Here is a 27,685-nt window from a genome sequence, read left to right on the forward strand (position 1 = left end):
AATGATTGAACACGTATTTTTCAGTTTTTTGATCCGATGTTTAGCTCGCGAAATATTCGACCGTTCCACTACTTTTGGGACACCCTGTATAAAGAACACTGTTGTTTAGTCTCATAATTTTGTATATTATAATTTCCTGATTTTTAATACCCTATTTCATCTTTAACAATATCCCTAAGTGCGTCATAGGGTTCATTCTCAGAAAATTCTCCATATCGAGAATATTCTCGAGAATATTATCTGATTTTTCATTCTCGAGAATTTTCCAACACTAAAAACACCCTGTAACTCAGTAAGAAGTCACATTTTATTTAGGTTAAATCTTAATATTTTGAGGTCTAGAATCTAAAACTTATTGGACGACCTTAATGAATCACCCTGTATAGTACAATAAAATTCTCCTTAACTGTCGATTTGAAAAGGTTCTGAAATTGTTGTGGTATGTCTAATTTAAGTTTTATGTTTATAAAATATTGAGCCACAATTATTATTGGTGTAACAACAATTACTTTTTAATTAACTAACTTTTGACATTTTGATTTCCCTAACAATAAAACACTGAAAACGTTTGTTTTCTATACTTCCACAAAATTTATTACAACTATGTGACTACAGCTGTTTCGGCAGAGTGCCTTTCTCAAGTGATATAGTTTACAATATGTTTGCCTTTTTAAGTCTTTAACTGAAGAGGTTGAGGAGTGGGGAGCTGTTTGTCTCGAGTTGGTCATTCAGAATTACATCTGTATTTTTCAATTTATTAATTTCCATACATTCTAAAAAGATAGCTTAAGGCTTTTATTTTGAATACCTATGCAGAATTTGAAACTCTTCATTGAAAGAATGATTATGATCTAGAAGGTGAAGTGCGTATGTGGAAGTGTCTGTTTTTCTATTGTTGAAAGCCCTTTTGTGTTCTGCTATCCGTTTGTCAAAGGTTCTACCAGTTTGACCGATGTAAGTTTTCGGACAGTCACCACAAGTTAGTTTGTACACACCACTCTGTAGTTGCTTTCTCTTTCGGCTTTTATTGTTCTTAATATATTTGCTTAAGTTGTTGTTAGTTCTGAAAGCTGGTGTTATTCCTTTCTTTTTTATGTATCTGGCTATTTTTGTTGTTATCTTGCCAGTATATGTGAAAGAGCAGAAGGTACTGGATTCTTTCTGTGGTGGTGGATACACTAATTTCAGGGCTTTCTTATGGGAGTTTTTGGTTTAAAATTTTGTTAACTGTTAACCATTGTTTACAGTTAACAAAATTTTAAACCAAAAACTCCATAAGAAAGCCCTGAAATTAGTGTATCCACCACCACAGAAAGAATCCAGTACCTTCTGCTCTCTCACATATACTGGCAAGATAACAACAAAAATAGCCAGATACATAAAAAAGAAAGGAATAACACCAGCTTTCAGAACTAACAACAACTTAATCAAATATATTAAGAACAATAAAAGCCGAAAGAGAAAGCAACTACAGAGTGGTGTGTACAAACTAACTTGTGGTGATTGCCCGAAAACTTACATCGGTCAAACTGGCAGAACCTTTGACAAACGGATAGCAGAACACAAAAGGGCTTTCAACAATAGAAAAACAGACACTTCTACATACGCACTTCACCTTCTAGATCATAATCATTCTTTCAATGAAGAGTTTCAAATTCTGCATATTCAAAATAAAGGCCTTAAGCTATCTTTTTTAGAATCTATGGAAATTAATAAATTGAAAAATACAGATGTAATTCTGAATGACCAACTCGAGACAAACAGCTCCCCACTCCTCAACCTCTTCAGTTAAATACTTAAAAAGGCAAACACATTGTAAACTATATATCACTTGAGAAAGGCACTCTGCCGAAACACCTGTAGTCACATAGTTGTAATAAATTTTGTGGAAGTATAGAAAACAAACGTTTTAAGTGTTTTATTGTTAGATAAAATGAACTTCCATCAAGTAACGGTCGAATCCATCAATTATTTTGATTTCCACTCCGGAAAGTTTCTCTTTCTCAAAAAAAGGAGTTTTCTAAAAATTCCGAGAAGATTGTATGTATCTAGATTTATTGTATGTATGTCTTCTTAAAAAAAAATACATATTTGGCCTAGATCTCACAAGCCACAGCAAGTCTGTGATTGAAAAAAATTGCTTGAAAGTGATGTGTCCCTAGGAGTATTAAATTCTGACTGTTTTTTGTGTTATTTTCTGTTAATTTGTTAGTGAAATCAGTATCATAGATGTGTTTTAAAATTTTTTGTAGATAGAGTATATTGTGTGTTGCATAATATGTATTGTGAATGAAATTGTTGTGATTTGTTCTTCGACTTCCTTTATTCCGCTATTGTTGGTATGTTCTTGTTGTTGACTTCTTCTTTGAGTATTGATAACCAAAGCCGGCTGCATTCTGCTGATGGGTTTGCTATACATTTTTTGTTGACGCATCTTTCTATTTTACTCTGTGCTCCTTATCCTGAGCATGTTTGCATATCTGAGAAACACACATCAAGAAGATAGACTTCAACAGATCCCAGTGTTCTCAAAATTGAAGAATAAACATCCCAACAAATCGACAACAAAAATGTAATCTACAGTATACCTTGTATACGATGTGAGCTTCGCTGGTGTCGCTCCTGGCGGATTACTAATCAACTTTCACTGGTAATTTTTAAATTTATTATTTAATTGTTATCGCTTAATATTTACAACGCAAAAAATTAATTAAATTGTACTCGATTTTTTTAAGATTTTGCTAATCATTTTGACGTTCTATTGATAAAATATGAATTTCTTACTTCGGATACTTTCACAATTATCGTGTAGATGGCGCTAAGATTACCGTTTATTTCAATCAACGATATTAGGGAACATTAAAAAAACTTAAATTCAGTATTTAAAGCGTAAGTATATTTAAGGTAAAAATATATACCACAGCTTTGACCAACTAATATTTTTTATAATTAATGTTTTTACTTTTAATTTTAAATTAATCACTTTGACATTTAGTCAAATTTCCGGTAAACGTTTACAGACTTGCCACTACTGGCGTTCGCGAATTTGTAAATATCCCTTCTACGTACGAGCTCACAGCGTATAGATTGTAGTAAAGAATATAGGACAAAGATCCATAAATGATTGAATTACCTCCCACAAACGTGACTGTACCCAGAAAGATGCACTCTTGCCACACATGTAGGTTGTAGGTATATGATAATAATCACATGCACTATGAAAAAAACTATGCTAAAAGAATATTTTTAGAGATGCTTTCAAAGCAGAGTGTGATAAATTGTATTAACAAAAAATCAGACATTAAGCATTTGAGCGAAATATATTCGTATTTGCTATCCTTGGACAAAAGTAGATCCAATCTTGAAAGATATTGATAATATCTCAGATATTGGATTCTGGGATATTAAGAAAACAGTATACATATACATCATATTTAAATAGTACTAATTTTAAAATAAGCCAGACTGTAGCAACCACACTTGAGAGAAAGAATCTTTTTTTAAGATAGATAAATTAAAAACAATAAAAATTTTATTTTGAAATCGAGGACTGGACAAAAACTAATGTTTAGAAAAAGGGACAAACCATAAAGAGCTTGAGAATAAACGAATCTTTTTTTAACATAATTTATGATAATAAGAAAAAGTGCCTTAAGGCTAATATTGATTTTTTACCAGAACAAGCTTCCCAAGATTTTTATAGAAATGTCTTTCAAAATTTGTTTTTCATTTTATATCTCGGTTGTAAACATTTTTAAAATTTGTAAGTATTTTTTGAATTTAAGGTGTTTTCTATGGTTCAGCCATTACGGCGTATATGCCATTTCTGATAATAGTACTGCCGTTTGTATTAATAAAATGAAAGTATGTTTCCGTAACCTGTTTTTGTTTTATTTATACTCATCATGGTAATTAAAATACATGTTTTGTTTTTAGAAACTAACTTGTAAAAAGAAAACATAAAACAAAAACTTACCCTTGTTCAACAGGAATAGGTCCGCCCATCTGCCTGGACATCATTCCATGAGCCGGCTCCATGGGTCCCGACATGGGGTGTCCTGGACCAGGCCCGAATGGTGACCCCGGTGGCATACCGAATCCAGGACCGGGACCGAAATGTTGAAAGTGATTACCTGTGGGTCCCGGGCCACCAACAAACGGAGGTCCTGATGACCCGGGACGGCCGAACGGTGGCCCCCCCGCCGACGGGGAGCCAAAAGGGCCCGGTCCGGGGCCATTGTAGGGAGGACCGGCACTGTTAGGAGGTGGGAAACCCGCGTTTGGGGGAGGACCAGGTCCAGGGGTCGAAGAACCCGATGGAGCTGGCGAGGCGGTATATTGGGGTGTAGTTGAACCCGGTGGAGGACCCCCCTGGTAAGGAGGTGCACCGGCTGGCGACCCAGCCCCCGCCGGTGGGCCTTGAAAAGGCGAGGGTCCTTGGAAGCCAGCCGGTGGCCCTGAAAACGAGTTGGCTGGCCCTTGAGCGAAACTCTGGGGTTCCGAGCCGGGCGGCGGTCCCTTCCAATTGGTGGCAGGGTCCTCCAGGGTGACTGGCAGCGTGATGGAAGGCGCTACTCGACGGCTAGGGCCTGAAACAACAAAATATACAAAACAATTTTACTGTAACAATATGTGTACTTAGATACAATACTAACAAACTGTTTGTTTTTTTGATAATTTTCGTAAACGGGTTACAACGTCATCATTCATATAATTACGTTTCTAGCTCGATTTGTATACAATACAGTCTCATATTTTTAAAAACATTGACTGCTAAATTATACTTTATAATGTTCAAAATTTGTGAAAGATATTTCAATGAGAAAGTGTGAATTTAATAATTTTTTAACGTTGTATTTGTATACTAAGGCTACGGCTCCACGGGCGAGAAATTGACGCTAGCAGTAGCAGTAAAATGAACTAAGGTTCCGCGGAACGGAATGGAAATAGCCGAACTGAACCGACTACGCACAAGTCCTGTAGTCGGTACAGTTCGGAGGTCCGTGAACTTAGCCCGAAAAAGTCGGGAAAAAAAATGCGATTGATGCCATTCGTTTGTCCATTGATTGTCCACGTTTGTCCACCATTTTATTTCGTTAGTCCACCCATCAATTCTTTTTTATAAACAAAAATTTTTTTCGGGCTAACTTCACAAATCCACAAATTTTCGAAAATTTAAAAAAACTCTTGCTATATTGTTTGTCCATGTTTGTCCACCACATAATTTTTTTTGTCCACCCTCTGAAACAACCCCCCGTTAATTGTAATTATTTTTTTATTTCTTAATTCGGGCTAACTTCACGTTCTCTTAAATGGGCATTTAAACGTTAATTCGGGTGCAGAATCACAACTAAGCGTTTGTCCACCCCTTTGCAGCGTTTGTCCTGCCCGCTAAAGTGCGAAACAACCCCCTCGTTACTTGTAATTATTTTTTAATTCTTAATTCGGGCTAACTTCACGTTCTCTTAAATAGGTATTTAAACGTTAATTCGGGTGCAGAATCACACTACCCGTTTGTCCACTCCTTCGCAGCGTTTGTCCAACCCCTTAAAGTGCGAAACAACCCCCCTGTTAATTGTAATTATTTTTTTATTTCTTAATTCCGGCTAACTTCACGTCCATTTAAACGTGTATTTTAAAGTTAATTCGGGTGAAGAATCACAACTACCCGTTTGTCCACCCCTTCGCAGCGTTTGTCCAACCCCTTAAAGTGCGAAACAACCCCCCTGTTAATTGTAATTATTTTTTTATTTCTTAATTCGGGCTAGCTTCACGTTCCCTTAAATGGGCATTTAAAAGCTAGCCCGAATTAAGAAATAAAAAAATAATTACAATTAACAGGGGGTTCTTTCGCACTTTAAGGGGTTGGACAAACGCTGCGAAGGGGTGGACAAACGGGTAGTTGTGATTCTGCACCCGAATTAACGTTTAAATGCCCATTTAAGGGAACCTAAAGCTAGCCCGAATTAAGAAATAAAAAAATAATTACAATTAACAGGGGGGTTGTTTCGCACTTTAAGTGGTTGGACAAACGCTGCGAAGGGGTGGACAAACGGGTAGTTGTGATTCTGCATCCGAATTAACGTTTAAATGTCCATTTAAGAGAACGTAAAGTTAGCCCGAATAAAGAAATAAAAAAATAATTACAATTAACGAGGGGGTTGTTTCGCACTTTAAGGGGTTGGACAAATGCTGCGAAAGAGTGGACAAACGGGCAGTTGTGGTTCTGCATCCGAATTAACGTTTAAATGCCCATTTAAGAGAACGTGAAGTTAGCCCGAATTAAGAAATAAAAAAATAATTACAATTAACAGGGGGTTGTTTCAGAGGGTGTACAAAAAATATTATGTGGTGGACAAACATGGACAAACGATGGACAAACAATATAGCAAGAGTTTTTTTAAATATTAGAAAATTTGTGAATTTGTGAAGTTAGCTCGAAAAAAAATTTTTGTTAATAAAAAAAAATTGATGGGTGGACTAACGAAATAACATGGTGGACAAACATTGACAATCAATGGACAATCAAATGGCATCGATCACATTTTTTTTGCTGCGAAGGGGTGGACAAACGGGTAGTTGTGATTCTGCACCTGAATTAACGTTTAAATGCCCATTTAAGAGAGCGTGAAATTAGCCCGAATAAAGAAATAAAAAAAAAATTACAATTAACGAGGGGGTTGTTTCGCACTTTAAGGGGTTGGACAAACGCTGCGAAGGTGTGGACAAACGGGTAGTTGTGATTCGACACCCGAATTAACGTTTAAATGCCCATTTAAGGGAACGTGAAGCTAGCCCGAATTAAGAAATAAAAAAATAATTGCAATTAACAGGGGGGTTGTTTCGCACTTTAAGGGGTTGGACAAACGCTGCGAAGGGGTGGACAAACGGGTAGTTGTGATTCTGCACCCGAATTAACTTTTAAATGCCCATTTAAGAGAACGTGAAGCTAGCCCGAATTAAGAAATAAAAAAATAATTACAATTAGCATGGGGGTTGTTTCGCACTTTAATGGGTTGGACAAACGCTGCGAAGGGGTGGACAAACGGGTAGTTGTGATTCTGCATCCGAATTAACGTTTAAATGCCCATTTAAGGGAACGTGAAGCTAGCCCGAATAAAGAAATAAAAAAATAATTACAATTAACGAGGGGGTTATTTTGCACTTTAAGTGGTTGGACAAACGCTGCGAAAGGGTGGACAAACGGGCAGTTGTGATTCTGCACCCGAATTAACGTTTAAATGCCGATATAAGAGAACGTGAAGTTAGCCCGAATAAAGAAATAAAAAAATAATTACAATTAACTAGGGGGTTGTTTCGCACTTTAAGGGGCTGGACAAACGCTGCGATGGGGTGGACAAACGGGTAGTTGTGATTCTTCACCCGAATTAGCTTTAAAATACGCGTTTAAACGGACGTGAAGTTAGCCCGAATTAAGAAATAAAAAAATAATTACAATTAACAGGGGGGTTGTTTCGCACTTTAAGGGGTTGGAAAAACGCTGCGAAGGGGTGGACAAACAGGTAGTTGTGATTCTGCATCCGAATTAACGTTTAAATGCCCATTTAAGGGAACGTGAAGCTAGCCCGAATAAAGAAATAAAAAAATAATTACAATTAACAGGGGGGTTGTTTCGCACTATAAGGGGTTGGACAAACGCTGCGAAGGAGTGGACAAACGGGTAGTTGTGATTCTGCATTAGAATTAACGTTTAAATGCCCATTTAAGGGAACGTGAAGTTAGCTCGAATAAAGGAATAAAAAAATAATTACAATTAACGAGGGGGTTGTTTCGCACTTTAAATGGTTGGACAAACGCTGCGAAAGGGTAGACAAACGGGCAGTTGTGATGCTGCACCCGAATTAACGTTTAAATGCCGATTTAAGAGAACGTGAAGTTAGCCCGAATAAAGAAATAAAAAAATAATTACAATTAACAGGGGGGTTGTTTCGCACTATAAGGGGTTGGACAAACGCTGCGAAGGAGTAGACAAACGGGTAGTTGTGATTCTGCATTAGAATTAACGTTTAAATGCCCATTTAAGGGAACGTGAAGTTAGCTCGAATAAAGGAATAAAAAAATAATTACAATTAACGAGGGGGTTGTTTCGCACTTTAAGGGGCTGGACAAACGCTGCGATGGGGTGGACAAACGGGTAGTTGTGATTCTTCACCCGAATTAGCTTTAAAATACGCGTTTAAACGGACGTGAAGTTAGCCCGAATTAAGAAATAAAAAAATAATTACAATTAACAGGGGGGTTGTTTCGCACTTTAAGGGGTTGAAAAAACGCTGCGAAAGGGTGGACAAACGGGCAGTTGTGATTCTGCACCCGAATTAACGTTTAAATGCCGATTTAAGAGAACGTGAAGTTAGCCCGAATAAAGAAATAAAAAAATAATTACAATTAACAGGGGGGTTGTTTCGCACTATAAGGGGTTGGACAAACGCTGCGAAGGAGTGGACAAACGGGTAGTTGTGATTCTGCATTAGAATTAACGTTTAAATGCCCATTTAAGGGAACGTGAAGTTAGCTCGAATAAAGGAATAAAAAAATAATTACAATTAACGAGGGGGTTGTTTCGCACTTTAAATGGTTGGACAAACGCTGCGAAAGGGTAGACAAACGGGCAGTTGTGATGCTGCACCCGAATTAACGTTTAAATGCCGATTTAAGAGAACGTGAAGTTAGCCTGAATTAAGAAATAAAAAAATAATTACAATTAACAGGGGGGTTGTTTCGCACTTTAAGGGGTTGGACAAACGCTGCAAAGGGTTCGTCAAACGCTTAGTTGTGATTCTGCACCCGAATTAACGTTTAAATGCCCATTTAAGAGAACGTGAAGTTAGCCCGAATAAAGAAATAAAAAAATAATTACAATTGACGAGGGGGTTGTTTCGCACTTTAAGGGGTTGGACAAACGTTGCGAAGGAGTGGACAAACGGGTAGTTGTGATTCTGCACCCGAATTAACGTTTAAATACCTATTTAAAAGAACTTGAAGTTAGCCCGAATTAAGAATTAAAAAAATAATTACAATTAACGAGTGGGTTGTTTCGCACTTTAAGGGGCTGGACAAACGCTGCGAAGGGGTGGACAAACGGGTAGTTGTGATTCTTCACCCGATTTAACTTTAAAATACACGTTTAAACGGACGTGAAGTTAGCCCGAATTAAGAAATAAAAAAATAACTACAATTAACAGGGGGGTTGTTTCGCACTTTAAGGGGTTGGACAAATGCTGCAAAGGGGTGGACAAACGCTTAGTTGTGATTCTGCACCTGAATTAACGTTTAAATGCCCATTTAAGAGAACGTGAAGTTAGCCCGAATTAAGGAATAAAAAAATAATTACAATTAACAGGGGGTTGTTTCAGAGGGTGGACAAAAAAAATTATGTGGTGGACAAACATGGACAAACGATGGACAAACAATATAGCAAGAGTTTTTTTAAATTTTCGAAAATTTGTGGATTTGTGAAGTTAGCCCGAAAAAAAATTTTTGTTTATAAAAAAGAATTGATGGGTGGACTAACGAAATAAAATGGTGGACAAACTTGGACAATCAATGGACAAACGAATGGCATCAATCGCATTTTTTTTCCCGACTTTTTCGGGCTAACTTCACGGAGCTACAGTTCGGCTATTCCTATTCCGTTCCGCGGAACCTTAAGTTCATTTTACTGCTACTGCTAGAGGCAATTTCTCGCCCGTGGAGTCGTTCGCTAAGTCTTTTTTTTCGGCAAGTCATATCACTCTATCTATTTAATTTATCTACAATTACTGTGTTTGACAAATATAGGTTTTTGATAAAAGTTGCAGTTAGGTTTTATGTAAGTACTTGTTCTGATGGATATAGTCACTAATATAATATAAGATACATAAAATTTGTGCAATGGGCATTTCATTAATTGCCTAGAATCCATGAATATGACAGATAGAGGTAAAGATTGCCGTCGAGGCGCAAGCCGAGAGAAGTCAATACAGAGTCCGGGAATGTGGCTTTTCCTACAAGGTATACATACATACTATTTTTCCGAAAATCGAACATTTAAATTATATTAAAATAATCATTTTAAAATTTTCAAATAGATATATTATTATTTTGCCTCAAATATTCGTGATGCCACCAAATACAGGTTTTGTAAATATAGAAACAAAAATATTTAACTGTCAAATTTGACGCATTTGCTTATTTTTGAAAGTAGTTTTGGTGTTTTCTGTGATTGTAATCATTTTAAAAAGCAAAATTACCTAAAAGAGAAAAGGCAGTTTTTGATTTTAGTTGATTCAGAGTTGGACCACCATCTCCAGATATGCAATAATTCACCTTTGAGACGCAAATCAGCGACATCTCTCGTAAAAAGACTTTCCGTCTTCCTCTTTTTACAAAATTAAATAATTTAATCATGAGTGAAGATGAGTGTGTTCGATTCCTGGTACCCCTCCAGAACTGATGGAAGGAGTGAATAATGCTTCATTAGAATTATTGCCACAAAATCCAGAGACAAATATAACTATTCATACAACCGTTTGATGGACTATCATCGTAAGAATAAAAATGCAAGTTCTTTCTCAGAAAATGTAAATAAATAAATTTGTTCTGAATCTGCTGTAAGGAAAAAATATTTCCTTAGAGTAAGGAAATAACATTTCTGTACAGTTATTTTTTGTTTCCAGGCAACGGCTAAGTATAAGGAAATATCGAACTTTTCTTTCAAAAATGTCCGATTTTCGGTGAGGACAAAAACGAATTTTAATAACTCTGTGAACATTATTGTTTCTCAGTACATCCTGGACAAACTTTAATTTGATGTTCTGCATAGATGAATTTTTTGCAAACATTGCATATCGTTCGGCTCTTACGGTCTCGGGATCGCACACAGAAACTGCATCTGGCTGAATTTGCATGAGTTTTTTTTTTAATTTCATTAGGTCCACTTTCCTTCAAAATACCCTTGATATCTTCCAGAAGATATACTGGTAAAGTTGGCCAAGCCCAGTACTACTGTACCCCAACACATTTATGCAGCGGAGCGTATCGGGAGAAACTGAACGAAACATACACTATGCCCTATGCCGAGCCTAATAGTTTAGGAAGGTAGATGGAGGGTCGGCGCTGAATGTTTAAAATTCCAAGAATCATAATAAAATTAATTTTGCTTGGGGTACTCCAGTATCCCGTGCAGGGTTTAAAGGTTAAGGGTTATACAATCATATTAAGTTTAATCTTTTAAATCCCCTATTTTTTAAAGATAAAAGGTTAAAGGGCCCCGGTTACATAGTTCTCGCAGTATAATTTAGGCTTTAAACGTTTCTATCTTTCTATTTTTTACGTATGTATTTATTATTTTTTTGTTATAAAAAGAAAATTACGAAAATTTTAAAAATTTTTGTTTTTTTTAAATCATTTTTTTTTAATATGAATTCTAAATCGCTCAAAATTTTTGATGTCATTACTTATGCTAAAATAAAGAAAGTCTTACAGGGATTACTATAAATTTTATTTTTTTAAATTTGAAAGGGTTTTCTTATTTTCATCATAGCTTGTTTAATTTTGATACTATCAGCTTTTTCTGGAACTCATTTAATAGGTATTCCTGAATACTGACACGTGTTTAGTATGTAAGTATATTTTATAAAAATCATCGTTTTCCCGTTATTTAAACTTGAATGCTTATGGACCAACGTCGGAAAAACGGTTATTTTAAGACAACTGGTTCTTTAATATATTATTCCCTATGTTTCCTCGAACACCGTACCGGCCATCTGGCTAGTGATACAGGTTGCGTTCATTACGGCGCAGCACACCTGTACAGATAAATATATCTAATTTAAAAATTATTTTAAGACGAAAATTTTTTTGTCATTACTTTTTAAAGATTATATTATTAGAAATATGAATTATAATTGCCAGACATTCCTGTCGTTTAAAAAGTAATGACAAAAAAATTTTTCGTCTTTTAGTGTGATAAATAATGATAAAGCTCAGTAGATCCGCTATAGTAATATATAGCAATAAAAGTTAATAACAAAAATTGTAGCCAACTTCGAGCTTCACATTACAAAATTAGTTAGAATGTTACAGGGTGTTCTATAACATAGTGGTACACCAAACTAATGTTTTTTTAAATGGAACACCCCATATTTTATTTTATATTCAAAATCTTAACTTCCCCATCACAAAAATATAAAGGTTTTCGAGAAAGAATTTTAAGATAGCTGATTCTTTAATATATTGTTCCCTATGTTTCCTCGAACACCGTACCGGCAATCTTTCTGCTGATACAGGCTGCGTTCATCAAAAATGTTATTCATTTTTTCGAATCCTGCGAAAACTTAAGTATTTTTGAAAAATTTAAACGCAGAATGAAATATTACGTTATTACCGAGGGCCGAAAGTCCCTTAGAATAAATAAAAAGTTTGTTTTGAATGAAATATTTGCAATTAAAAATCACACTAAACTTTCTCTTTTATTTTCACCCCTGTAACTTATTAAAATAATCATTATAGAAGTTTTCCGAGACTTTAGCCCCTTAGTAATAATGTAATCTTTCATTCTGCGTTTAAATTTTTCAAAAATATTTATTAGTTTTCTCAGGATTCGAAAAAAAATGAATACAATTAAAACACATTGAACATTTTGACAGGCGACATTTTGCACCCATGCCCTTAAATAAAACAGAATTAAGAGGAAACAACAGCGTTCAACAGGTAGCGAAAACGCGTTCCAAGATTGCGGCTGTAATTTTGAATATTTTTTCGAGATATTTGGCACACGTATTCGTAATATAATAAAGATTGGCGGTACAGAGCCCAATTTGAAATATATATTAATATGTGGAAATTACTCTGTAATTAAATACAAAATTAAAAAAACGAACCTGTACCGCCATTAAGAACAAAAAAATACACTTTCTTCAAATAAACTTTTTTATCCGATGCCTAGATTTTGTGTCATTTTGGAACTACTAATATTAGTAGTTCCAAAATGACACAAAATCTAGGCATCGGATAAAAAAGTTTATTTGAAGAAAGTGTATTTTTTTTGTTCTTCTTAATGGCGGTACAGGCTCGTTTTTTTAATATTGTGTTTAATTACAGAGTAATTTCCACATATTAATATATTTTTCAAATTGGGCTCTGTACCGCCATTCTCTATTATATTACGAATACTTGTGCCAAATATCTCGAAAAAATATTCAAAATTACAGCCGCAATCTTGGAACGCGTTTTTGCTACCTGTTGATCGCTACTGTTTCCTCTTAATTTAAGTTTATTGTGGTATTGTACATGTTTACAAGTTCGGTTGTAGGTTTTTGTGTTGTCTACTGTTTAAAACTTACACTAAAAAAATTATGACACCAGAAGAAGTAGCACAAGCTGTTGCTTTACAAGATGATGGGCGGAGCATTCGTTACATCACAAATGCTTTAGGCATTTCTCCAAGTATAGTATTTGATGCAATACAAAGATTTCGGGAAACAGGACAATACAGCAGGACAGGTCAAAGTAGGCGAAGAACAACAAGTAAAGTTGAAGATCAACGCGATCTCACATTATCAGCACCAGTATTTGTTCAATGATTATAAGATGTCCATAGAAGCACAGTTTTCGTTTATACCGATCAAGGACGCTTAAATTAATATGGATTAAGGTCTAGAATACCCGTCACAGGACCTGTTACGGATTCATCGGAGGCAACGTTTACACTTCGCTCGCGAACATCTTAACTGGGGTGTTGACGATTGGAGTGCTGTGCTTTTCATGGATGAATCAAGATTTAATAGATACTCATCAGATGGGTAGGGGACGGCCTAGGATTTGGAGAAGACCTGGTGAGTGGTATCGTTATCGAACGTTATGTTGTTTTACTCCGAGAGTTCAATTTGGTGGAGGTGGTATACTGGTGTGGGCGGGCATTTCCCTAGAGGCTCATACAGAATTTGTTACAATTCAAGGTGTCAATGTGAATGCTTAACGGTATATTGAGAAATAGTGCCATTTCCCCATTTGTTGCAGACAACTTTCGACTGATGCAAGATAATGCTCGTCCGCATATCGCAAGAATAACACCAGATTATTTGGATGAAGTTAAGATTCGTTTATTACCAAGGCCCTCTAGGAGTCCATGGGATATTCTGGGACGACATATTTGACGTAACCATGGTGAGTTTGAAACAATGAATGATTTGGAGCAAGCAGTTCGTGACAAATGGAGTAAATCCCTCAGGAAGACTTTGCTGCCAATCCGAAGTATGCCGGATACTAAATGTTTAAATTAAAAATAAAATAATTCTTGTTCTTTGTTGATTTTCAAATTTTTTGAAATATTATTTTTTCTGTGTAACACTCTTGAGTTATAAATAATAAGTTATTGAGTAATAAATTTGATTTTTAAACTTTGTTTATTAATAAATACTCAATTGGAACATCTTAAACTTTTTTAAACGCCAGTTTTTAGGAAAAATCCGAGTATTCGGTTGACTTTGCATCCTAGTGTATATGGCAACGTTGTTATCATAGCAACAAAATCAAAGCAGACTATATTATCAAACAGCGACTGGAAAGATAAAAATAGAAATCGGAAATAGTTGTTTTCCTAACAAGTGCAGAAAGTCATACGTTTCCGCACGCGACTGCAGTTTGCCGAACGTTGCGAAGCGGGAGTTCGGCAAGCAGTCGAGTGCGGAACAGAGACTTTCTGCAAGCGTTAGGAACAATATTTTTTCTACGAGTCTTTAAGAAATGACCAAATCTTAATCAATTAATTTAATTAATATGAAAATACATACACAAATTAATTCTTTGACAAGGTTGTCAAAACCAAAGTTTCAGCATAATTGGTTAGCATGACGACGATCTTGGTTTTCATGACGACGATCCAAAACCACTGTTATTGTCTACTGATTTGACTTTCGAATATTATGTCAAAATTATTTTATTTCATCGAATTCTCGCGTTAATTTCATTAAAACATAAACACAATAGAGATATATTTGAAATAAATTAGTAAATAATATCTAAATATTAGTTTATTGCATGTATTATAATTACTTTAAGGCCATATTGACATATCTAAATTAACACGCGTGCAGAAAAGTAAAACGCGTGCGGAAAAGTAACACGCGTGCGGAAAAGTAAAACTTTCTAAACTAAAATGCGTGCGCCAAAGTAGACATTTTTGCACGCTCGTATAAAAAAGCTTTTACCGGTCCCTAACGTCCATTTTCCGGTCTTGACCGGTAAAACCTTATTTTCTGGATTAACAATTGTACAGAAAGGGTATATTTTCTGATCGGTCTTAAAAGCATTAATTTTCATTCGTTATTTACTTATCCTTGATAAGTTGTAATGTATTTCCACACTAGTGTTTAGGCCAACCGCCCAACTTTCCATATTTTTAACGCTTATGTCCAGTTTTTTGTTTATAAAATAGAGCAGGGGTTCCCAACCTTTTATGTCTGGCGACTCACCTTCTGATGTTTTTTCATATTCTCGACCCATCCCTCACCTATGATGATATAAATGTACGTTTTTCAGCTACTGTAAGAGCCCCGCTGCGACCCACCCTGAAATCCGCCCGCGGCCCACCAGTTGGGAAACGCTGAAATAGAGGAAGTCCATACTCGCCCGTTGTAAGAGATACGAAAAAAAATTTTATGTAAAAGTTGGGGCATAGGTAGGACCATAATTTAAAAATATTTTCAAATATAGAGTATTTAAAAAAAAAAGTAATTTAAGTCACCCGTATTGACAGGGCGACATAAATTTATGTTTTTATAACACCCTTTATATTTTTACATTTTTGGATTCTTCTTATGTTTTCTTTCTTAAAATATAAGGGTTTTTAATGTTACACAAGGTAGTTTACAAGATAATTACGTTTTTTTATTAATTTCGTAGACTTTAAATTCACACTATGTAGAATAATTGTAGTGATACGGCATCTGTCGGTACTGTAGTGATTTGACATCAAAAAATCTATTTATGCTCAACTGACTTTTTATATAAATATATCGCTAAAAATTATTAATATAGCAAAATATTTAATTTTAGTATACAGGGTTGGTCAGAGTATTTTCTGAGTTTTCTTAAATGGAACACCCTGTATTATAGTATTGTAATGAAATTATATTTTATGGTATTTTTTGAAGTCTTAAGCATTCTCTATTCCTAGCTGCTTTAATTTGTGAGTTATTCGTAATTCCTAAGGCAAACATTAATTGTAACAAAAATTACGTGAAATTATATTAGGTTGTCCGTGAAAATATTAAATCAAAAATGATTTTTGAAAAATATACATATTATGTATAGACAATATGTAATGCTAAGGATGATAAGGATAAATATAGTTAGGGATTGCAATCCGGTATGGTTTCGAATCCGGCCGGATCCGGTCGGATTTACGATAATCCGGCCGGATCCGGTCGGATCCGACCGGATTGGCAGTATACCTGATTATATTTGCAATTTGCGGTATTGCCATTGGCACTGGCAAGATACACTAAGTAAAGTATTATATATGATTTAAAACATAAAAACATAAATAAAACATTAATTTTTGCATAAGAACATAAACTTTTTATACTTTAACTATAATTAATAAACAAAAACAAACACATAATTAAAAAAGTCAATTTGATTTTTGCATTTGAAAATATGAACGAAGTAAACATATTGTATTAATTGTGTCGTCTCCTAACCTACTTCTTAAAGAAGTACAAATATATCCTGCAGCCGAGAAGGCCCTTTCTGCCTCAACACTAGTTGGCTTAATGGTCAATAAATAGTTATATAGAAGGGTTAAATCATCATCATCAATGGTGCTACAGCCCTATGAAAGAGCCTCGACCTTCCCAAGTCTATTACGCCAGTCAGTCCTATCCATTGCCAACCGTTGCCAGTTTGCTGCGCCTATTTTTCTCCCATCCTCATCTACACCATCTTTCCATCTAAGTTTTGGCCTAACCCTATTTCTACTTCCCACAGGTTGTGACATAAGGATTCTTCTAGGAGGGTTGTTATGCTGTGATCTTGCTAAATGTCCTGCATATCTTAGTCGTCCTATTCTTATAAGAGATACTACGTCTTTTCCACCAAATATATGTTTATATCTGTGGTATACCTCGTTTGTACCTCCTCCTCCAAATACCATTTTCACAGATGCCACCGAATATGGCATAAAGGGTTATGGCGAATAAGGGTTAAATACGTTCCTTTTATTCCATCTAATTCGTAACATGTCATTTCCCTTTGTAATATTTTTTCAAAATCGAGGGCTGTTTTGTAATTTGTTTGCTTGCCGTATTTGTAATCTTTCATTTCGTGATTGATTTGATTTTCTAATTCTTCTTTTAATGTTAAATTAGTTTTCACCAATTCGGAATCTGAATCAGAGCTGCCATCTTCTTCTTCCGAAGTTTTTACATTTTCCTCATCATTTGTTGTAAGTCTCTTTAAAATTTCTGTCATTTTATGTCGCATGAAAGTTTTCTTTGGCATGAAAAATGTATCATCAGATTGTTTTGAATATTCATTATACTTTGCTGGATTTTGTAAATAAATTAATATACCGGTCATAAAAGTCCGGCGTTGTTTTATTTTTTCACGTAATGTGTCTGCTAATTCGCCACTGAAGGTCGTGCCTTGTTTGTTTAATTGTTCTAAAATAAATTTTAAGGTTGTATCTGCAGTCAGAAGGGTAGACTCTCGTCTGCTTAATGCTTCTACAGCCAGTTTACATGGCTGCAGACTGTCAATTAAACCTTTAATTGATGACCATTCATGGTCCGTAAATTTGATACTGGATTTTATGTCAATTAAAGATTTTTCGATACACTGTTTAAGCTTATACGATTCCAAAATATAACGATTCCAAAATACAGTTTGATTTCGAGACCATATTCAAAATTCTATAGGAAAATGACTCTTTCCGTAGTTACCGGACCGGATCCGGCAAAATTTGCCGGATCCGGTAGTGGTGAAAAAATACCGGATCCGCCGGATTACCGGATCCGCCGGACCGGATTGCAATCCCTAAATATAGGTAGACACCAATTTTTTTTAAGAAAATCTCGTCGTTTGATAAAATATATCAACCCCACCGTTATCCAACGTTTTTGTTTGATATTTTTTATTTAACCGTTTTATCTCCCTAGACTCTGCCCTAGAGGTTTGTATTTAACTTATTTGCAATTCACCATATGCAATTTGAGAATCTATTTTGTTCATATAAATTTCATTCCAATTTTCATTTTTTAAAAGCTGTTTTAGTTTTCCGATATTAAAGTTTTTAATTATGACTGGAGATTTAGATGTAGACAATTTTTGAGTTTAATTATTTATAAAAACGGCTGGCGTAAAGTGATCAGTCATGTCAGTATGAAACACGATAGGATTAATATTAACTACTGTATTAATCTATTGTTTTTTAAAATAGTTTCTATCAAAAGTAAGTTACGATCAAATTAATGTTGGTATCTTTTTTTTGGTTGGTAAAAAAAAAATCGTGAAAATCACCCTCTAATTAGTATCCGAAATGAAATTAATCGTTACCGCTTCACAAATTACTTGAGACATGTATTGTTATTAAGATGTGTAAGATTCGTTGGTTCAAAGTGCTTATTTTTGAAAAGGCTGTAGTTAAATGGGCTTAAACGAGTCACTAATCACGAGTGTATGCAAATTTTGAACAGCCATATCTTATATAACTAATTTTTGTCTCCAGGATAACAAAAAGTCCAAAATAGTCACAATAGTAAAAGGGTCATTCTACGAAAAAGTGGTAATTCTATGTCCTCCCTAGATATGTCCTAGTAGGGTTGTAAGTGGTACTTTTTCTTACACCTACAGTGTAATACCACTTATATAGGTCAATAAAAATACATCAGTTAAAACCGCAACATTACATACACCATGTAAATTGTTTCTCAAACACACCGATTTTCTCTCCCCTGCCTTGTCCCAACTGTGACTTCCTAACTTCAACTTTATTTTTCCTGAGTCTATTGCATATATTTGTACTTACTTTTTTCATAAATCGATTATGATACACCTCAACAAGCATCCCATCACATTGAAGACAAAACATAAAATGCACCAAGAGAGTATTACCGATAAAACCTTCTGTCCACAATTTTTGTTTCTTTCCCCTGTCCCATTTCAAATCTCCCGCCCGAGTAATCAATATGGTTTCCAGTACAAATCAAAACAGCTGATCATAGACTCCATTCTGTTTTGAATCCACCAGTTGACTCGTGATGTGCATAGAGTGAGTTTGTTTTGTTTAGTGTCAACAAGTTTAAATAAAAAAACAATCTTAGTTTTCGTTGCTTTCTTTCCCCGGCCACAATAAAAACTGGTAAGTTACACCTTTATCTACAATTTTTAAAAATATTCTGATTCATTTAGTGTAATAGTTCAGGGTTAACTCGATTTCTATTCTTCTTTTTCCATGTGCTTTGAGTAAAATTAAAATAATCTAACTTTTTTCTCTCCCCGGCTTTTCTTTCCCCTGTCGTTTAAGAGGCAGGGGAGAGAAATAAAATGACCGGGGAAAGAACATTTTATAAAACATTTTTAAGTTGCATGCTTTCCTTTGCAGTTGTGCTTGTCTGTGCATGATATTTCATTTAACTACTTAGTCGAATCTTCTCTGTATTAACGCCGACGACTCTTTAAAACTCTGAGTCGCATTAGGTGGGTTGTTGTGTTTTAAGGGGCAGGGGAGAGAAATACAATGACCGGGGAAAGAACATTTTCAAAAATAATGTTATTAATACTTACCTACGCTTCATATATATATCAAGTAAGTATTCTTTTATTTTTTTTTGCAGGCTCAATAATCCTGTTGGAGTATATCCGGAAGAAAACTTCATAAATATTTGCTTAATTAAATAAATCATTATATTGTCCTAATGGCACGTGTGAAAAAACTCACTAAAGAAGAGTTACTGGAGAGAAAAAGGGCTAGAGAACGAGAACGCTACAGACGAATAAAGTCAGATCCAGTGCAAAGTCGAATTCAACAAGAAAAGGAGAAGATAAAATATGAAAACAAAAAGAAGAAAAAACTGGTCAAATTGGTGGCAGATATGAATCCTAGAGAACATAGACAAGCAAAACGGGTGTGGAGAGAAAGAAAACAGAACACAAAAAAACGAAAGAATGTTCAAACAGAAACCAATATTGTAACTCCTCCTGATTCTGGTGATGAAGAAAACCAAGAAACCAATGAAGAATCTGTTCAAATAAAATCAGCAAAGAAGAGAATCAGACGCGACAGAAGTAAAATAATTCAAAGGAACAAAAAACTACTGAAAGAAAATGCAATCCTAAAACGACAAAGAGATATGTATCGGAAGAGAGCCGAAAGAGCTGGGGAAAAAATGGCCACGAAGACACTCCAAGGATTACGGTGAAAAAACTAATGACTAGTCAAAATAAAAAAGTGATTGGTAGAAAACTATTATTTGGCGAAGCTTTGCAGGCTCAGTTGAAACATAATTTCGAACACATTCAAGAACGGCAGAAGAAATTCATGTACGTATCCTCTATTCTTGGTGATAGAACCATCCTGAAAAAATGTAATGCTATCAAGGATATCTCTTCTTTACTTCCCAGTCACTCGACAAGATATACAAGGGTAAATAATCGTCTAAAAAGAAATAAACAAAGAGCTCTAAGCTATAAAGTCAAACACAAAGTTCGCTGTTTCCTTGAAGAAGATGAAAACAGTCGATTGGCACCCGGGAAAAGAGATACAAAAACTGTAAAAAAAGAGAAAAGGCAGAAAAGGTATCTTAATGATACATTAACAAACCTACATAAAAAGTTCAATGCTCAAAATTTATACAAAATCAGTTATGCATTATTTTGTCGGCTGCGGCCCTTCTGGATGACCTACCAAAGTCCAGAACTTAGAGATACATGCCAATGTACGATCTGTGTAAATACAGATTTTGTAGTAGCAACCCTCTATCGGAACAAGATCATTAATAGCAAATGTGCTAAGGAATTTTCAACAGAGCTATCATGTCCGGATGCAAGAACAGAGTGTTTACTGCGAAAGTGCAATGAATGCAAAAACAATGTTCCTCATTACAATACATTCAACGGCTCAATGGATGTGTATTATGAAACATGGACAACACAAGAAGTAACATACAAGGACAGAAATGGACAACAAAAGAAAACTAAGCACACAATGAAATTAAGGAAGAAAATAAGTGCTTACAAACTTGTTGAACAGTTAGAAAACATGATGAACAAATTCATGGTTCATCAAGGTATCATCAGAAATCAGTATGCTGCGTTAAAGTACTTGAAGGTACATTTGCATCCAGATGAAATCTTGGTTCATATGGATTTCAGTGAGAATTATTCTTTGACATATGCAACAGAAGTACAAAGCTTCCACTTTGACGGGAGCCGCGAGCAAGTTTCTCTGCACACTGTCTCAGTTTCATTCAAAAATAGCATACACGATGCTTTGAAAATAAAATCGTTCTGTACATTTTCCAAAAACCTGAACCATGGACCCTCAGGAATAATAGCTCATTTAGAACCTGTGTTTTCATGGATAAGAGAACAGAAGCCAAACTTAAAAATGATACATTTTCTATCTGACGGCCCATCAAGTCAGTATAGAAATCAGTTAATGTTTTACATCTTTGGAAACATGTTGGACTCGTATTTTCCTTCACTTGTATATTCCACTTGGAATTATTATGAAACCGGACATGGAAAGGGGACCTGTGACGGTATAGGAGGCACAGTGAAAAGAACCGCAGATCGGTTAGTGGGTGAAGGTAATGATCTGAGTACTTTTGACATTCTAGTAAGCAAACTGAGGGAAAGACTTAGAAATATAACAATACATGTTATAGAAACAGATAGTATGACAACGATGGCAACTAAAATAGAAGCCTGTAGATCAAAAACTATTCCTTTTCTTGGTACAATGAAGGTGCATCAGGTTACTCAAAAGCATATCATGAGTGACCCCATAACTCTTTCTATGAAAACAATGAGTTGTTTTCAGTGTTGCAGAGACGTGGATTTAAACCCTGAACACAAAGACAGCGAGTGCCCCCACTATGAATTAGGAAAAATTAAATATCCTTCTAGAAGAACACAACTTCAAGATTATTTTAATGAGGAAGCTGAACTTATTTCTTGTGAACCACTGCTGCCTGAATTGTCTCCTAGTCCATACATTGAGCAAAACAACGTACAGGAAACACATTTGGAAAATGTAAAACCAGGAGATACCGTTTTGATAAAGATGAGGTTCAAAAATCAAGAATATCGTTATGTTTGTTCTATTTTGGAAGTACAATCTACAGAAGAAGAAGAAGAAGAAGAAGAAGGTCAAGAACTGAAAGTTCAGGGATTGCGCGTTTCGAACCCCGAGAAGACTGATTTTGTCATTAGAAATAATGACATTTTCACCGTTTTTCACAAAGACGTAATTCAAATTTTGCCTGCTCCTACTATTCTTCTGAAGAAGAGGGTAATAACCTATGTGTTCCCCGAATCAATCAATGTGAATGAAAAATAAATATATGCTCAGGTGTTGCATACAATTTATTTGTACTTATCGTTTTTTGTTTATTCACATAAAAGTATTATGAAAGTGAAAAAATGTTTCTTTTTAATTTGAAACACGGAATCCATTTTTGTTGTGTTTTTGCAAGTTGTTTCTTGTTTTTTTCTGTTTTGTTTTGTTTGTGTTTATTTGTTCATTGGTTAAGTTTTGTTTGTACTAACTTATAAGTATGAAATCAAAATTTGTTTAATTTGTTTGTTATCATAATAAATAAACATACGCCCGTCGTGTGTATTTTCTTTCTCTCCCGTGTTTCATAAGATAAAAGTGAATTTTTTGTCATTATAAGCCATCAAGTTGAGCTATCAACTTTCTTACATGAAAATATTATGATAACACTACCTATTTCACCAAGTATAATAAGTTCATTTGGAGAGATTTACATATAAAAACAATTTCTATGAGAAATTATTCTCTCCCCTGTGGTTTCTTTCTCTCCCCTGTCACCACGCACAAAGAAAATGGTCATTGCAGGCCATCTGGTAGAGCTACTGATTTGCTGACTTTGGATTATGAAATCTCTAGATTTAATATATATATATATATTTAATATATAATTATATATATAGATATAATCTAGATTTTATTAGCAAATTGAATTAATTTTAACACAAATTTAAAATATATATATAGATATCTCAAATTACCACTCTTTCGTAGAATGACCCAAAACCTATATTTTTTTTACTAGTTGAGATTTTTGATTGTATCACCAATAATTTTTAAGTTATTTTGAAAAATATTTATTTTTTCAAAATTAAAAGTTTTTAATTTAAAACCAATTTTTTTCCAAAAATGAGCAATTTAAACCGATAAAACTTGATCATATAAATATAAACAATACACAAGGCAAGTAACTTATGAAGCAGTAACGATTAATTTCATTTGGGATGCTAATTAGGGGGTGATTTTTACGATTTACAATTTGATAGGTAACATCTCAATTAGTTTCCATAAAAAAAACATTTTTTTCAGAAGCAGATATCCTAAATTGTTTTGTTGTTTGCAGTACTTAAATGGCAGGAGTTGATACCAGGACCAGAGGAGTAACCAAGTGCCCTGCATAAAAAGGGTGATAACCTACAAGAACTATAGAGCCATTACTCTGTTAGTATCTGCATATAAAATATTAGACCACGTACTTCTTCACTCTTTACGAAGGACATACTGGACATTACCAAATCAGACTCACTATCGGAAATTTAAATGAAGAAGTCTCTAATCTAGAATATAATATATGTAGATACATCTCTTACCATACCATCTCTTCGTCGACTTCAAAACAGCCTATGACAGTGTTAGAAGAACTGCACTATATAATGCCATGGGCAACAATTCAAAACGTAAAGCGTGTGATTACACACGTAAACTTTAAGTACGCGGGTTTAAAGATCGTGGACTTACTCGGCTCGCCGTCGGTAATACACGGCAGACTTAAAGTACGCGGTTGTAAAGATCGCAGTCGCCGTCGGTAGCAAAAAATTTAGAAACTGTCCTCGTGGTTAAATTTTTTATTTTCTGTGTACCTAATTTTGCGGAAATCTTATGTTTTTTAGTAGAGTTTGATTATTTTTTTGATCAGGTTTTGTTAAATCGAAGAATAATTTGATTTTTTATAAAAGTGTGGTAAGCTGTCAAAATCATGATGTGAAGTATAGCACTTGTTTTTGATCTATTTTAATTTAATACAAGGTAGGCATAAACAAATAAAATAAAAAAAATAAAGAGACGAACTAAGTTAGCGTGGGCCTCGTTTGGTAAGCTCAGCTTCATATTGAAGAATAAAAAATACCCTCAATATCTAAAAACGAAAATCTACGACCAATGTATTCTTCCGGTCCTTACATATGGATGTCAAACATGGACGTTCACAAAAGCGAATATGGACAGAATTGCGAAAACACAAAGAGCAATGGAAAGACAAATGATCAACGTAAGACAGTCAGATAGAAAAAGGTATTCCTGGGTAAGAAATATCACAGAAGTTAAAGATGCTACTCGTCAAACAGCTAAACTAAAATGGAAATTCGCCGGACATACGATTAGACAAAAAGACGAAAGATGGAATAAAATTATTACAGAGTGGAGACCATGGACATATAAACGAAAGAGAGGGAGACCACAGATGAGATGGGTAGATGACCTAAAACACCAAGCAGGCTCAAAATGGATGCACATGGCTCAGGATAGAGAAAGATGGAGGAGCGAAGGGAAGGCCTATGTCCAATATTGGATGTCGCAAGGCTAATAGATAGAATAGATAGGCATAAACAAACAAACAAAATATCATAGATAAGATGGTAATATTTTCATCAGGAGGATACAACAGCCTATAAATAATTAAATTTACTCAAAAACAAATAATCAAAAATAATTTAGTATAGCTTAAAATAGTGTTTTACGGTTTTCTCTAAACTTATAAAATGTAACTTGTCTCCTTTCAACAATAAACGAATGAATTATTTCTAGGCAATTTGCTTAATTAGTGAAAATATAAGTGTAACTTTAAACGCAATAACATGATGGCTCGAGGCTCGTGGAAGTGACACACGTACGGGTTAAGCGCGTGATACACACGCAAACTTTAAGTACGCGGGTTTAAAGATCGCGGACTTACTCGGCTCGCCGTCGGTGATACACGGCAGACTTAAAGTACGCGGTTTTAAAGATCGCGGTCGCCGTCGGTGGTTTGTGCTATTTAGGAATTTTATCGTATTACATTGTTACGCGAATTGACTTTTAATTATTATTAAATAAATCAAAGACTTACTTGAAATTGTTTATTTATAACACTTACAATTAACACTTATTTAACAACAATATATCTAATTTATTTTACACTTACTAACTTATTTAATTCATTTGCAAATATTTATTTATCTACTTTAAAAATAACACATAATACATTTCAAACCCGCTCACAACAACGTAACAATATATCGCGTCGAATATATTAACTGACTGGCCTGCGGACGAATTTCGGTTCTTTATATATACTTCGGCAGCGCTCGCCTCGAACGCCCTGGTAAGGACTGGCCTTTTCTCGTAACGCCGAGAAGCTTCGGAAATAAATAGGCCGGGTTGTGAGCAGCATTATAAATAATGTCACATTGCCCCCTCCTTAAAAGATGGTTCCTCCTGGAACCTTGTCGGGACTGGAACTGGATGCTGGTATCTGCAACTGGACCCTCTTTTACAACTCCCAGTTGTATAAAAGTGACAGGGAACGGTCTTCGCTCCGCACCAGTAACTATGCGGATTGCAACAGACCAACACCTGGACCTCGGTGTCTTGGAAAATTTCTTCCACCATATTTTGGATAACTCTCCAGTCTAATTGGCTGCATTCTAACTTTGGCAAGGCTAACTTTTGCACGTCGGACTCCAACACGTGCTCTCTCAATTGAATTAATGCATCCCATACATCTTGGTAGGTAGGTTGGTCATGGACAGTGTCTTTTGTTACCAGATAGAATAGGTAACGTGATGCATCTTGGAGTTTCAATGCTTTGCCAGGAGCTGGCAGTTGGCATTGAAGTTCTGCAACTCGACCAAACTTCCTGCGGAAGGCGGATGCCAACCCTCGTGCGTCTTTGATACTGGCCGGAATGGTATGGGCCAGTGAATAGTCATCGGAAAGTGCGAGTAGATCTCGCTTTTCTTCAGTGGTAACACCATGTCTCGCTTTACCGGTACCTCCGTAAGCCCCCATGAACTCTTCAAACGTGAGGTCAGGTATTTCTCGAACTTGGTTGACTTCCACTTCTTCAGCTACGTCGTGGTCTCCCTCGTATGGCGCCAACCGGTTATGGTGGACTATCATCGGCTTTCCCCTAGGAATCTTGCTTATTCGGTAGATAACGTCATTAATTTTCTTGACAATGACGTACGGACCTTCCCAGAACTGCTGCAACTTGGGAGAACAACCTGTTCGCTTCTTTGGATTATAAAGTCAGACTTTGTCGTTCTCCTTGAAACATCCCTTCTCGTCTTGGGTATCGTATCGTTTCTTCATGCGGTCGCTAGCGATCTGAAGGTTAGACCGGACCAACTCATGTGTATCGTCCATTCTTCTTCGTAATTCATTCACGTAATCCTCACCAGCAACATTTTCTCCAGGTCGACATCCAAACTCTAGATCACAGGGTAGACGCATCTCACGTCCAAATAGGACTTTTGCTGGTGTTTGGCCCGTTGATTCATTAACAGCAGATCTATAGGCCATTGCGAAGAACGGAAGGTACTGGTCCCAGTCTCGTTGATGATTGGACACCATCTTTGTCAAATACTTGCCGACTGTCCTATTCATACGCTCCACCATTCCATCCGATTGTGGGTGATAGGCCGTAGTTCTTGTCTTCTTCATGCCTAGTCTATCACAAATTTCCTGAAATAGATCGCTCTCAAAGTTCCTTCCTTGGTCACTATGGATCTCCAGAGGCACTCCGAATCGGCTGATGCAGTCTTTGATTAACACATCTGCAATAGTGGCGGCCTTCTGGTCTGGAATTGCGTAGATCTCAACCCATTTCGTGAAGTAATCCATTACCACCAACATGTATTTGCATCCATTGTCACTTTCTGGAAATGGCCCGGCAATATCCAAAGCTATTCTTTCAAACGGACTTCCAACATTGTACTGTCTCATAGGAGCCTTTCTCTTCCGGTAGGGTCCGTTACTTGTAGCACAGGTAGTACATTTCTTACACCAGTCCTTCACATCGTCGGAACTATTCATCCAATAAAATCGTTCCCGAATTCTCTGAAGGGTTTTCTTTACACCAAAATGCCCTCCTGATGGACTGTCGTGTAACTGACGAATTACTTCGGCTACTCTGCTCTCTGGAATCACCAACTGTGTTCTCCTCGCTGAACCATCATCATTTTCCATCACTCGTTTAAGCAAGCTGTCTTCCAAGATAAACGAGTCCCACTGGGCCCAATACGTCTTAACTACTGAGCTTAGGCTTGATATTTCTTGCCAAGATGGTCGACGATTTTCTTCTTTCCATTTTCGAATCTTCTGTAAAACTGGATCTTTTTCTTGTTCTTCCTTGATCTTGGTAGGCGTCCACTC

The 27,685-nt window shown here is 35.7% G+C and overlaps 1 protein-coding gene across 4 annotated transcripts in view; it reads right to left on the reverse strand.

Moving 5' to 3' along the window:
• Positions 1 to 27,685, reverse strand: part of LOC114325657 (LIM domain-binding protein 2) — a 481,382-nt gene that overhangs the window by 376,810 nt on the left and 76,887 nt on the right. For all 4 annotated transcript variants that reach the window (XM_050641655.1, XM_050641657.1, XM_050641656.1 and 1 more), the window contains exon 2: positions 3,977 to 4,589. In XM_050641655.1, coding sequence (XP_050497612.1) covers positions 3,977 to 4,589 — 613 coding nt within the window. The remainder of the gene's footprint in view (positions 1 to 3,976; positions 4,590 to 27,685) is intronic.

Source organism: Diabrotica virgifera, chromosome 1 (genome assembly GCF_917563875.1).
Source record: "Diabrotica virgifera virgifera chromosome 1, PGI_DIABVI_V3a".
Lineage (NCBI taxonomy): Eukaryota > Metazoa > Arthropoda > Insecta > Coleoptera > Chrysomelidae > Diabrotica > Diabrotica virgifera.